This window comes from Hemicordylus capensis, chromosome 3 (genome assembly GCF_027244095.1).
Source record: "Hemicordylus capensis ecotype Gifberg chromosome 3, rHemCap1.1.pri, whole genome shotgun sequence".
Lineage (NCBI taxonomy): Eukaryota > Metazoa > Chordata > Lepidosauria > Squamata > Cordylidae > Hemicordylus > Hemicordylus capensis.
In genome coordinates this window covers 33,327,889-33,341,988 of record NC_069659.1, presented here as the reverse complement: position 1 = coordinate 33,341,988, position 14,100 = coordinate 33,327,889, and the positions used below count along the sequence as shown (strand labels likewise).

Sequence of the window (14,100 nt, the reverse complement as noted above, 5' to 3'; positions counted from 1 at the left end):
TAATCCCCAGCCCCAGTGGCCTTTGGTTGGCGATTATGGGAGTTGAAGTCCAATAACATCTGGGGACCCAACGTTGAGAATCCCTGGACTAACCGCTTACCCCCAGAAACAACCCCTTCCCTAATGGGAGGCGAAACTATCCACCTGGCTTGGCCCTGCCTTGCTTGCTCACTTCTTCTCCATGTCACATCCTTCTGGATAAGGCAGGTGATATATAGATACAACCAAGAGGTGGCGTGAGCAACCCAATCCTGCCTTACTGGATCACTCCTCCTCCTGGTTGCATCCATCCATCACCTAGCTCCAGTGCCACAGCGAGCTAGTACATAGGAAGTCGCTGCCTCATACCAAGTCAGACCATTTGTCGATCTTGCTCAGTATTGTCTGCACAGACCAGCAGCGGCTTCTCCAAAGTTGCAGGCAGGAGTGTCTCTCAGCCCTATCTTGGAGATGCCAGAGAGGGAACTTGGAACTTTCTGCTCTTCCCAGAGTGGCCGCATCCCCTAAGGGCAATATCTTACAGTGCTCACACATGTAGTCTCCCATTCAAATGCAAACCAGGACAGACCTGCTTAGCAAAGGGGTCAATTCACACCTGCGACCACAAGACCAGTTCTCCTCCCCAAGAGGAGAGTTCCCAGTATTTGGGAACTGTCAATCCCTGCTTAAGAGAGATATTAAAAGTGTTCTGTGGAAGCACAAATCCCATTGGTGTGACACACACCATGAAGAACCATGGTTTGATATCCTAGTCTCTTGGGATTGCTTAAACCAATTTTCTGGTTCAGACATCAAAGGAAATCTGGTTTAACAAACTAGGAATGTTTGCATTTAGCCAGGCACACAAAGGAAGGCGGCAGGGAAAGTGCAAAGAGCACACACACAATCTTGCTGCTCCTTCATCTCATGTTCGTCACTCCAGAAGTAATGGTTAAAGTTTCAGTACATAGCAATAGCAATAGCAATAGCACTTACATTTATATACCGCTCTATAGCCAGAGCTCTCTAAGCGGTTTACAATGATTTAGCATATTGCCCCCAACATTTCTGGGTACTCATTTTACCGACCTCGGAAGGATGGAAGGCTGAGTCAACCTTGAGCCCCTGGTCAGGATCGAACTTGTAACCTTCTGGTTACAGGGCGGCAGTTTTACCACTGCGCCACCAGGGGCTCCACCAGGGCTGAATTCCAGTGGCTTACCTTGGAAGTTTTCTTTTTTTCAGGTTATCTACTTTTAAAATTTCATCTTCAGGTGTTATTTTTAAATTGCAGAGAACCTAGAATAAATTCCTCATTTAATGTATGGTCCAGTAACAAAACTACTGATAGATGAAGAACTCCAATTCTGGAGAACTGGTGGGGCAAACTTCATCTCAAATTAGCAATTTAATTCTGAAAGCGTTATGCATTTAAAATATAAAACAATCTAAATTAGCAACCATATTATTCAGTTCCTATATACTTTAATAAAAGTCCCAAGCTTCAAGAATCTCATGAACTCTACACAGGCCCATGAAAAAGCACATAATACATAAAATAGAGAAAACACTAATAGGGGAAAAGCCACACAAAAGCTACTCAGAGATTCTAAAATTTAAAGACACAATATAGTTAGAGATAACAGCCAATGCAGTAATTACAGTGTTGGACTAGGACCCGGGAGACCCGAGTTCAAATCCCCATTCACGGAACTCATTGGGTGACCCTGGCCCAGACACTTCAGCCAAACCTACCTCACAGGTGGCTGTGAGGATAAACATAACCATGTACACCATTCTAGACTCCTCAGAGGAAGAGAGAGATATTAAAGTAAAAATAAAATAAAGCACTTTTATGTCCTGCTTTCAACAGGGGAGCTGAGCACATGCTTAAATCTTTTGCACTAGAATCACTGGGGCTTTAAAGCCCCCCACATGACTGGATTATCTTCTGCATTTCAGAAAGACACTTGAGTAATCTAAAAAAAAGTGCTGCATGCTCAGCATCCTCCTAGGTCTCCAAATACAGCTCCTTCAACTGCACTAGAAGCTATTATTTAAAATGTAGCAGTATAAGAGACTGCTCTGAACGGAAAAGTTTGCAAACCCAACTGCACATGGAGCTCTCCCATGGTCATTAGGCTCTGGTCTAATATCCACCAAGGAACCTTGTGAAGTCTGCAGTAAAGGATTATTGTAAATGGACATTACTGAGAAACAGAAAAACCCAGGAGGAAAAATGGAACAAAAATGTAATATTCAAGATTACCTGACTTAAATTATGGCAAGCCTTTAAGGAACTCTTTGCTTTCAACTCTTTTGCTATCTTTATGGCTCCTTCCAAGTCGCTGCTCTTCTGCATAACTGACATCTGAACATTATGTACATCAGTTATAAAGTTACAGGTGTTCATTACCAGTTCTGTCTGTAGCTTCCTTTTCCTAGGCAGAACGAAAAAAGAATGGCCTTCAGAAAAAGCTAGCCATGTTCTGCAACACAGGAACTTCGAATGGACACATTAAACAGAAAAACTGCAGTTTTCAAAAGGTACGTATGTTATGTGGCATTAGAAGCCACAAAACAGTTTACATTACAATTTATGTAGTCTATATATTAGATTAGATTAATAATTAGGCAATCGTTATTAAAGAAGCAACTGACCTGAAACAGTGTACAGGAGATCCTTGTTATTTGCGGGGGTTCCATTCCTCAGCTACTAAAGCGAGGAATGGAACAGAGAGTAATGAGGCATTACAGCTATAGGGAAAAGGGGGTTGGGTCCCAGGGTGGAAAACAAGTCCAAAAAAGGCCCAGAACAACCCCCACCCCACCCAACCCTTACTGTGGTGTGCTCTGAAAGTCCCCCATAAACCCAGGAATGCTCCCCCAAAGGATGAAATGCCTCCAAAACCTGCTAAAAATAACGTAAGTACAATTTTTTAAAAAAGAAATGAACCGCAAAATGGCTTCATTAAACAAAATGGAAGGTAGAAGTGACCACTTCCAGCCCTCTTGGAACCACGGATACCTGGGTTTTAATCCTATCGTATCTACAGATACTGGAAACAGGTGTCTAATAGATACTGCGGATACGTAGCACAGCGAACAGTGGTCCCACGAATAACAAGGTTCTCCTGTATGTTCTGTGTCTTCTACCACTCAGTAGCATCAACCAACCATTAAAGGGGCATCCCCTGCACAACTTGATATTCATGGTACAGACCTCAGCAAAGTGAACAAGGATAAACTCTAGTAATGTGACCAGCATTCATGGGAAGAAAAGGTTTTTAAATGTAGACCAAGGGCACAACTACACATTACATTCAGCATACATTATTACTAACTAGTATTTTTAAGCCCGTTATGATAACGGGCGCTAGCTTTCTATCCCGTCTTTTCTGTCTCTCTCTCTCTCTTTCTATCTCTTCCCCCGCCCCTTGTCCCCTCTCTCTTTTTGTTTTTTGTTTTGTTGTTGTTCTCTGTTTTTGTTCTTCCTTATTTTGCTTTTACTTTTTGGGGGGGGGGGGGTGTGGATGAATAACGGCCAAAATGGCCCATGAGAAGGTGGCCGCCCCCGCCTATCGCCCTCCCGCGCACCCAGCTGCCGGAGCCCACCTTACCCGCTCCAGCCCGAAGGAGAAGAGAGGAACTCGGAAACAGAGCTATTCTCTGTGTTAAGCTGCTGCCTATACTGTCGCAATGGACGCAATAGGCGTCCTTTGCGTCCATAGCGGCAGTTTGAGCAGTGACTTAGCACAGAGAGGAGCTCTGCTCGTGAGCTCCTCTCTTTTCCCTCGGGCTGGAGCGGGTAAGGTGGTCTTCAACAGCTGGGAGGACGATAAGCGGGGGCGGCGACCTTCTCATGGGCCATTTTGGCCCTTAATCTTTTTTGGGGGGGAGCGGGGAAGGTGATTTTGGGCAGCTGGGAGGGCGGGTGAGCAGGCGGCGGCTGTGAGCGGGTGGGAGCCTCGTTGGCGGCTTCGCCGCCACCTCGCCCAGCTTCATTTTGGGCAGCTGGGAGGGCGGGTGAGCAGGCGGCGGCGACGGCTGTGAGCGGGAGGGGGCCTCGTTGGCGGCTTTGCCGCCACCTCGCCCAGCTTGCCCCGTCTCGGTCTTCCCCCGCCGCCATTGCCCTCGCCTTTTTCAGGGCGGCTGCTTCTGGTTGCCTCGGCCTCCTCTCGCCGTGCCGCAGCTCATGGCTGAGGCGGCGGCTCCGCCGCCGCCTCGGCCACTTTCCCCCGCCGCCACACACCGGCTAATGGCCACCCGTGGCTGTGGGACACTGGTGTCTGAGGTCCTGTGTCCCTTGGGCTCTTCTGGGCCTGCGCTTCGCGCAGGCCCAGAACAGCCCAGGGAGGCAGGGACGAAGATCCCCAACGTTCCAAAGCCACGGCCACTCACTTAGCCTTTTATTATATAGGATAGTACATGCTGAATATATTATGTAATTTTGCATAGGAGGTAGGGGAAGTTGTGTTCAAATAAAGATTGCGTCAAGGGGAGTTCTTTAAATCTTTGCTGCCAACACTGTCCTGATTAGGAACATAGAAAGCTGCCTTATAGTCAGAACATTGGTCCTGTGTACTGTCTAAACAGACAATACACAGAGTGGCTTAGACCAGGTTCTCTAAGGAGGATTCTCACTGAGCCCTATTTGAAGATGCTAGGAAGGGGAACCTTCTGCATGCAAGCATGCAGATGCTTTTCCCAGAGCAGCCCCATCCCCTAAGGGGAATATCACACAATGCTCACATGTACTCTCCCATTCAAATGCAAACCAGGGTGTGCCCTGCTTAGCAAAGAGGACAATTTATACTTGCTACCACAAGACCAGCTCTTGGGGAGCCTATGCATGCTATTTTACAAAGAAAAAAATGAGCACACAACTAGCAGAATTGAAAGTCACCTGCAAAAATCACAAGGGAAAGGAAAGAGAACATGGAAGAAATGCTAGAAAGATATGAACTGGAAAATGTGTGTTTTGTAAGATACTGATTTTTATATCAGCGATTAGGATTCTGCTTACATGGGAAAGCAGCAAAGTGCTGCACTAAGGATTGGTATTACGGCAGGGGAAACCTTTGCCTCCAGCATGTAATGATCAGGCACCATGAGGAACACAGTACATCTCTGTGCAAATTGTATAGATATTCATTAGTGTCCCTCTTCTAGAGTCTCTTAGATGCAGCCCACTTTCCCTTGTCTGTAAATACAGACTTTCACTACTGCTACAATGAGCATTTTGTCACATAAAGACAAACCACATGGAAACCTGCATTTAAACTATAATTCTCAAAGACTCAGTATACAAAAAAAATCTTTAAAACAATTTTACCTTGAATTTAGAGAAGTAATAAAGTCTGCAAACTTGTTATTGATAACCTCTGCAATCTTGTTTTCTTCCTGTTTTGCTTCAGTGACCAAGTGTTCAAGCATCTATTTCATTTTTAGAGAAACTGAATTAAATTTGGAAAACACAGTTGTGCACATACACTATATACACATCAGACATTTATTAATGGTTTAACATTGATAAAAAGCAAAGCAAGTCCTGTGAAGACTAGAGTCTAAGGGGGTGAATCTTCCGATAGGGCTCCGCATGTGAAAAGCTTTATGGCCCTGTCTCCTGGCAGGGGGGAGGATCAACCCTTCAATCAAAGGAGACATTCCCACACTGAGGGAGAATTAGGAAAACAGTGAAAGACAAAGGGCAATTGCCAACCACTTTCTTTCACCCAAACTGGAACTAGAGTTATAAGAACCATTAGATTAGAAGCAGCAAAATAAGACAAAAAGCAGGACCCCATCTCTCTTTAAAATTACAAACAGAAGCTGCTTTATACTCAGTCAGTCCACTGGTTAATCTTAAACTTGCTTCATCAGCATCTAAAGGTTCTTCCACCACTGTACATCAACATGTGTAAGCATTACTGTCCATGTTGGAGCAGAGATAATTTAAAATCTATAGATCGTGAATCTAGATTCTGCAGTGCAGTTTATAGAATTATTAACAGCACAATATAATCTAAACACAACAAAAGCAATCAATACAATGGCTACATTGAACAGATCAACAGCAATAAAAACTATGGAGAACAAAATACAGCTGCAACTTCACGCAATTAAGAAGTGCTACAGTGTTCCCTCTAACAGGGATTCCCAGATGTTGTTGACTACAAATCCCATAATCCCCAGCAAAAGGCCATTGCAGCTGGGGATGCTGGGAGTTGTAGTGAAGAACATCTGGGAATTCCTGTTTAGGGAACACTGGTGCGAAACACTCCTTGGAATGTGACTGTTTTAGCAAAGCACCTGACAGTAAGAAGGGAAGGAGTGAAACACTTTAGTGCTGCTGCTGAGAATACCCTATCCCAAGTTACTACTCATTGTACTTGTCCTTCAAGTGCTGCCGCTGTCTTCCAAGAAAATCTTAACTTACAAACAAATTAATATGGGAGAAAGCACATCTTCAACTACCCTGGACCCAAGTTTTGGATTCTGAAGTTAAAACTAGCACTTTAAATTGGGCCCACAAACCCACTGGCAGCCAATGCAGTTGTCAGAGAATTGGTGCGTTACGTTCCAGGTAACCTGCCCCAGTTATTACTTTGGCAGTCACATTCTGCACCAGTTGTAGTTTCTGAACATTTTTCAAAGGTGGCCCTATGTAGAGCGCATTACAGTAATATAATCTCACGTTAATAGTGCATAAATTATTGTTCCTAAGTTGTTCTTCTCCCGCAACTGGCAAATTGATAAACTTGTTGGACAGGGTTGTACTCCCCATTAATATCTAAGCCTGCAATACGTGACTCAAAACTCAGGCTGGTTAAAGCTGATAATATGCACGCAACACAGCTAGCCCTGAACATAAAGATACAATTTGGAATCCAAGGGCAGACCCAGACTACAGGCCTAGCTCTTGAGAGGGAGTACAACCCCGTCCAACACAGGCTGTATTCCTACTCCTGGATCAGGCATATTTTTGATCAACAGTAATTCTGTCTGACATGTCTATATTAAGCTTTAATTTGTTCATCCGTATCAGATATATCAGCTATCCCAACACAGTAACTACAGAAACGGAACAGAAAATACTTCACAAACCTAATAAATAATGAGAAGTTGGCATTACCTTTTCTGGTTTGGTACTGATCCTGCTAGCATGTTTAAACAAGAAGCAATCAGCACAGCAATTGCTAAAACTTGCATCTGATTCTCAGGTGTCTAGCATGTCAATGCATCAGTGTGATCATCCAGCAACTGTACTAGTACTGCTAGAAAAAGAGGATTTCTGGGAGCCACCTCAAAATAAATAAAATCAAATATTTCCTGCTGAGTCTCAGACTCTTGACCCACCTCCTCTGTAGTCTTTAAACTTCCAAGACTTTTTCTGGCTACTTCCAAAGCTCTCTCTATTTCTTGCAGAGTTTTGCTGTCCTGAGAGAAATCAAGGACAGCAAAGAGAAGTCAAGTGATATTTTTAACACAGCTTCATTATATTTCAATTCATTCTGTATTTAATATATTTGTTATTTATTAAAACATTTTTATACAGCCCAAAACTTGCGTCTCTGGGCGGTTTACAACAGAATGAAAACAAAGTAAAACATTCGTTAAGACAAAGGGGGGGGGGCATTACAACAGTTTACAATTTTTAAAATATTTTAAAACAGCATTAAAACCATTAAAACAACATTAATTAAAAGGCTGGGTGAACAGATGTGTCTTTAAATATTTTTTAAAAGCTGTCAGAGATGGGGAGGCTCTTATTTCACTAGGGAGCGCATTCCAAAGCCTCGGGGCAGCAGCGGAGAAGGCCCGCCCCCGAGTGACCACCAGACAGCCGGTGGGAGCTGCAGACGGACCTCTCCAGCAGATCTCAGTGGGCGGTGGGGTTCATGCCGAAGAATGTGTTCTCTTAAATACCCAGGGCCCAAACTTTTTAGGGCTTTATGATATGAAGTTGTTTTCAACCAATAGCAGAACTGAAAGAACCTTGACAAAACTGGGAAGGTGTGTCAAAATCAAGTGGGGGGAAATTATCCAAACCCTTGGTCTGGATGCTCATTTTCGGTGTAGTAAAGTCACCCAGAGAGAATCTATCTATGTGGTCGCTATGAGTCAACACCGACTTGACGGCATCAATCAATCAATCAAAGTCACCAGAAGGTAACCACAACTATCCATCAGTTTCTTTCACAGGTTCATCCTTCTTAATAAAAGTTTGTAAGCACTTTTCCAGAAAAAACCTCTTGTCATTAAATAACTAAAGGGCCATTGATCATTTGTTGCACATAATCCAGACATTTTCTTTTCAATAAAGCCCTTTATAGAAAGCAACTGCTACTTCTCAGCACTCAAACTAGTTTAGAGGCCAAGCAGTAGCTACTATACTGCTTCCTTGGTGCAAGCTCTCTCATACAGCACAGAAAACAGCAAGTTTTTCACATCCGGCTTTTAGTTCACATCTCCTCTGGAATGGAGGATGTGCATTCACATATCAGCCACATTTACCCCGAAGTCCCTGCAAGCTATCAAAGAGCACTTCACACACAATTCAGGTTTTTCATCGCATGTTAGAGTGTAGCCTGATTTATGTCCAGGGTTTAAAAATCCACTTTTTGCATCTTTTTTGGGATAACTTCGAACTCACAGTAAAGCCTTGCAGAAAACCTGCTGTCTGGGAAAGCTCCAGGTTTCCCCGCAGCCATATATCAACCACAACTGTTTTGTCTTTTACATTTATGATTTTCTTTGAAGGTTATAGTCTCCCCGTCTACAATGTGGCATTGCATATCTACACAAAGTTCTTAGCAAGAAAAAGCAAGCCAAATGGCTATCCTGCTGCAAGCAAATTTAGAAACAATCAACTACAGCTGAGAACAAGCAATTGAAGTAGTCCTGATCCAGTGGCAGCATAAGAATAAAATCTGGATTTTATTTTACTGGTAACATCTGGATTTTTTTACTATCTAGAAAGGTCAAAATACCTCAAGGTCACCATACTCTGATCCCATGAAAACTGTTTACAAGAATCTAGATAATCAGTACTCATGGTTTCCAATAACAGACACCCTCCCAACATTTTAAAAAAGCAACTGTAGTCTTAGAAGAGTGTAAGTTATGTAATTTTAATTCTGAGGAAAAAGCCAGTGCATATTGCCCTTTGCTGCAAGTTCCCACTTAAAATTAAGTTGATTTTCCAAATAGAGAAGTTCCTACTTTTTACTGGCTCTCATGTGTACAAAACTGAACAAAATTAATTGTTCAAATTAGGTCATTATTTATGCCTAAATCCAATGACAAGAACAAAATGGTATCTTAACAACCAGTATTTGCTGGTTATTTCACACAAATATTTTCCTAACAGGAAAAACCCCAAATAAAATATATACCATGTTTGTTGTAAATGTCTCAGATGTTAGATGAACAGGTGTACAATCAGGACAGCAAGTCTGCTTACTCTTCTCTTTGATGCTTTGATCATAGTTCTTCTGCCTAGAAAGTCAAACCATTTGTTTTTTTGAACAAAAACAATCTTCAATAATGTGTTCTACCCATTGTCATTTCAACTTTTTTGTCATTTCACAGCACATTCTTTCTCCTCCAAAGTTTTTACTGATAGAATACCACATTATGATGCTGATCCAGGAGTAAAAGCACAAAGGCGTTTATGCATACTGTTGCTCTGCTAACTGAGCAAAGATGCACTTTTTAAAAGTGGCAATTCTCTTTATTTAGCAGGGGGAGAGCAACTGGCCCGATCCATCTCCAGCACAGCATCCCTCCAGTGGCTGTTGCTGATGTCTATGTTTATTTTTTAGATAGTGAGCCCTTTGGGGACAGGAAGCCATTTTATTCATTTAGTTATATCTGTGTAAACCACTTTGAGAACTTTTGTTGAAAAACAGTATATAAATATTCATTGTATGCCTTTATACATAATCAAATGATTTTGCTACTGATTAAGGGTTCCATTGTGGCATTTTAAAGCGTCATATCTATTTCCACAGCATGCAAAATCATGCAGGATTCTACAAAACAGGCGCCTTTTCAGATTATATGAACTAATCCGTAACATACTCTTTAAAAGATGAACAATGAAATTGCTAATGTACTTTACACACTAGCAATTTGTAACAATTGAGAAAGTCCCAATCCCTCATGGAAACTCATCCCATCCCTCTAACAATCAAGTTTTCAATAGTAAAAGGTTTACCTGCAAGAGTTATGCAAACTCCTAAGACGAACATTTTGTTCAAAGTCTAGAACAAACTAGAGAAAAAGTTCACAGTGGAACATATGCAACAGACTTAATATGCAAACAGGCTTGTAAACCACCCAGATGTACATGTTTTGGGCGCTATACAAATATGTCAAATAAATAAATAAAATTTAGTTGCCCTATCCTTTAACAGTATTACATTTTAGTATATTTACTAATATACTTAGTATGTTCTTTTACTAATTATTCCATTTGTTGAATAAATATGCTTTATTTTGATTCAAGGCTTGCAATAAAGCATGGGAAGGGAGAGGTTTAATTGTCCCTAGCCACCCAACAGTCTTTCCCATGACACTCTATGGATGCAAAAGCAGGACTTTGAAGAAGCAAGATAGAAAAATTATTGATGCTTTTGAACTTTAGTGCTGGAGAAGACTTTTGCGGATACCATGGACAGCCAGGAAAACAAACACATGGATCCTAGAACAAATGAATCCAGAATTTCACTCTAGGCACAAATGACCAGGCTCAAATTATCATACTTCAGACACATTATGCGAAAACCAAACTCCCTTGATAGGTCAATAATGCTAAGGAAAGATGAAGGAAAGAGAAGAGGATGACCAGCAGCAAGGTAGATGGATTCAATTAGGACAGCAATGAATGCATATTGAGAGACCTTAAAGCCCAAGTTGAAGACACATCATCCTGGAGAGAATCTATCTATGTGGTCGCTCAGAGTCAACATTGACTCGATGGCACTTATTCTTCCACCATTATCATTTTCCAACTATTTTTCAAGAGAGAAGGAGACTAAACTCAGAGCTCCCAACTTGTATATCCTAAACAGGCTTCATATCCTTTTCTGCTTCAGTCTCACCGCCCCCACCCCCCAAGCTGTTTAATCTTAAGCACAGAGACTTGTGTTTTGGGTGGTATACAAATACGTTAAAAGCAAATAATCCCATTTCATAACATAAAATCATTATTTTTAATTTCTAATAATGCAGGAGATTGAGTTGCTGTTCCCAAAGCAACAATTTTGCACTGACTTTACAGTGCGCCCCATCTGTGTACTTCAAGCCTCCCCACCACAATATATCTGGCTACATACTGGATTCATTTTGGTTTTTAATATCCATAAACTAATTAAATTACTTTTGAAGCATAGTTGTAATTTTCACCAGTGCTGCCTACATCCTGGAATTGCAAACCTAAAAAGAAGAACAGAAAGTTAGCATGCCCATAGCTTAAACAAACCAGCACACTATCAAGACTACATTCAGTTTTGAAAGATTTAGTAAGTGTGGGTGGGTATATATGTCTGTGTGTGTTGTTTTTTTTTCTCTCTCTCTCTGTTTTATGTTGTGGAAAAATTGAATAAAAGTTATTGGGAATATATATGTGTTCAAGGAGTATGAATGAGATGAAGCAGTAACTGATTTGCATCTTTGGAAGATGTCTCCATACCATACTACTTGGGATATTTTGGATTCCAGCCCAATTCCTAGGACTGGAATTAGAGGCACACTTACTTGATAATACTGCAATCAGAGTGACTTACTCACAGGAGTGGACTATCAAGGCAGTCAAGGCCATCATATAAATGCCAACAATGCACTTAATATCAGTGAGTGTGGGTGAACCTTATGGAACTCTCTACCCCTTGATTTTAGGATTGTCCCCTCTGCTTAATTTTAAACAAAAGTTGAACTTTTTTTATTTTAGCAGGGCTTTCCCTAACTCTCTTTCTTTCCAATTGCCTTGTTTTAATAGTCTTATTATGCACTTTTATGATTTTAGAGGCTGGCTTTACTTTGTTTTTAAAATTAATTTTGTTGTAAGTCACTGCAAATTCATTTATGAAGAATGGTGGCAAATTGATCTTTTAAGTAATAAAATAAATTAAATAAGCGTGGACTCTGAAGGGATGACAGTAGCCCACCGCCCCAGTCCCATGATTAAGAAAACTAGTTCTTCCAGAAAATCTACAAGTTCTTGCTCTTATGTTTAAGTGTTCTGCAACTAAGTGAAGATACCCTGCAGAACAGCATTGAAGCGACCAATCTTGCATTTTTTGGTAGCGTTTGAGGAACTAGGAGAGGAGAGCTGGTCTTATGGTAGCATGGCTTGTCCCTTTAGCTAAGCAGGGTCCACCCTGGTTGCATACGAATGGGAGACCAGAAGTGTGAGCACTGTAAGATATTCCCCTCAAGGGATGGAGCCGCTCTGGGAAGAGCAGGTTTCAATCTCCTTCCCCCTGGCTTATCCAAGATAGGGCTGAGAGAGACTCCTGCCTGCAACCTTGGAGAAGCTGCTACCAGTCTGAAAACAATACTGAGCTAGATAGACCAGTGGTCTGACTCAGTATATGGCAGCTTCCTATGTTACCCCAGAGAGGCAAAGGAGGACGGCGGGCGGGGGTGGGGAACCCACAGTTGTTAGTTGACACAAGGGAATTGTGTAGGGAGATCAGGACTTCAATCGGTAAGAACGGAGCGACCGATTCTGTTCGGCGGCAAACCCAAGGCGGTGTCCAGAAGGAAGCAGCCTGTCGCGCCACGCCTGGAAGCTTGAGATGGGGCGAGGCCCTCAAGAAGCCCTTCGTGAACCCCACTGCTTTTACTACCGCCCCCGGGACCTAATCCCTCCTGCGCATCCGTCAGGACGAGTAGCGCGGGGTCAAACCGGTGCCTTCCTAGCGGACACGGGTGGATGGAAGCCGAGCAAACCCGACCCCCGGAAACTGAGAGCAACAGGGCAAGGGAAAGGGGACTCTCTCCCTGCCCCCTTCGCCCAGGCTTGGCACCCGCTCCGGCACACCGCTCAAGTGGCCCTGGCTAGGTTTGCTCGGAAGTAGGTCCCACAGAGTTCAATGGGACTCACTTCCCAAGTCAGCATGCACAAAATTGCATCCTCCGAGGGCACACCCAAGGGGGAGTCCGCGCCCTTTCCCGCACTAGGGCTTGCTCCTCCCGAGTAAACAGGTATACTCCCAAGTAACAGTCTGAGATGGTGGCGTGCCAAGCCGGCAAGCCCATCAGGCAGCAGGGAGTCGTCTTAGGCAGCCCCATGGGGATCGCTTCCCCGGTTAACCGCGCCCGGGGCTGCGGCTCTCCGCACGCTCCAGCGCGCAACCTCACCCCCTACTGCAATCTCCAATGCAGAGGCGGAGGAGTGACCGCAGCGGGACTTACTACTCCCGAGTAAACATGCACTGGAGTTGCGCGGCTAAGCGGGGCTTGGCTCTCGAGCGGGCCTAGGTTTAGAGCCTGCAGGCGCTTGGTTGGAGTTCAGTCGCCCTTCGCTGGTGGCGGCGGTAATAGAAAGGCCTCCCGCTGGCGAGAAAGCGCGTCCAGGACAGGCCTGTAACTTAACCCCAGACGCCACCTGCAGAATCGCCTACGGTTGCTCCTCTAGACTGCACTTCGCGCTGCCCCTCGAACACGCGTCTCCACCGAGGCCGGCTCTTCTGGCTGTTCGGGAAATCTGAGGGCGAGGCCATCTGAGCTGAAGAGCTGCCGCTTTTCTTCTCCCTCTTCTCTCACACGACGCAAAAAAACCAGCCCGGTTGAACACGCGCGCGGCTCTATGGCTTGCTTTTCTATGCCGCCGCCTGATCCACGCGTGCGCTTCTACCAATCAGATTTCCCTGGCCGCCTTTCGGTAGCCAATTGCTACAATTCCACACCCCTCCTTTTTTCCCCTTTTTTTTTTGGCCTCTCCCACTACGTTCGGGGAAGCCTGCATAGCACGTGGTAAGAAGTATGTTATGTAGCCCCTGTTGGGCTTATGGAAGTTGTGCTCTTGCAGTTCTCGAACTCTAGTAGAGAGCCAGACCCTTAGGTTGGGGTCTCCTGCTGCTTCATAGTATATATGCATTACAGTATTCA

The 14,100-nt window shown here is 43.6% G+C and overlaps 1 protein-coding gene across 8 annotated transcripts in view; it reads right to left on the bottom strand.

Annotated features, from left to right (window-relative positions):
- Positions 1–13,895, bottom strand: part of RNF17 (ring finger protein 17) — a 113,595-nt gene extending 99,700 nt beyond the window's left edge. For 7 of the 8 annotated variants that reach the window (XM_053309429.1, XM_053309432.1, XM_053309433.1 and 4 more), the window contains exons 1-8: positions 13,598–13,892; positions 11,366–11,421; positions 10,202–10,257; positions 9,378–9,480; positions 7,339–7,419; positions 5,315–5,415; positions 2,249–2,420; positions 1,202–1,278 (exon numbers count right to left, since the gene is read on the bottom strand). In XM_053309429.1, coding sequence (XP_053165404.1) covers positions 1,202–1,278; positions 2,249–2,420; positions 5,315–5,415; positions 7,339–7,419; positions 9,378–9,480; positions 10,202–10,257; positions 11,366–11,421; positions 13,598–13,712 — 761 coding nt within the window. In that variant the 5' untranslated portion in view covers positions 13,713–13,892. Of the gene's footprint in view, positions 1–1,201; positions 1,279–2,248; positions 2,421–5,314; positions 5,416–7,338; positions 7,420–9,377; positions 9,481–10,201; positions 10,258–11,365; positions 11,422–13,597 lie in introns of all 8 variants that reach the window. The other variant, XR_008319445.1, reaches the window with a different exon arrangement.
- Between the last annotated feature and the right edge of the window lie 205 nt (positions 13,896–14,100).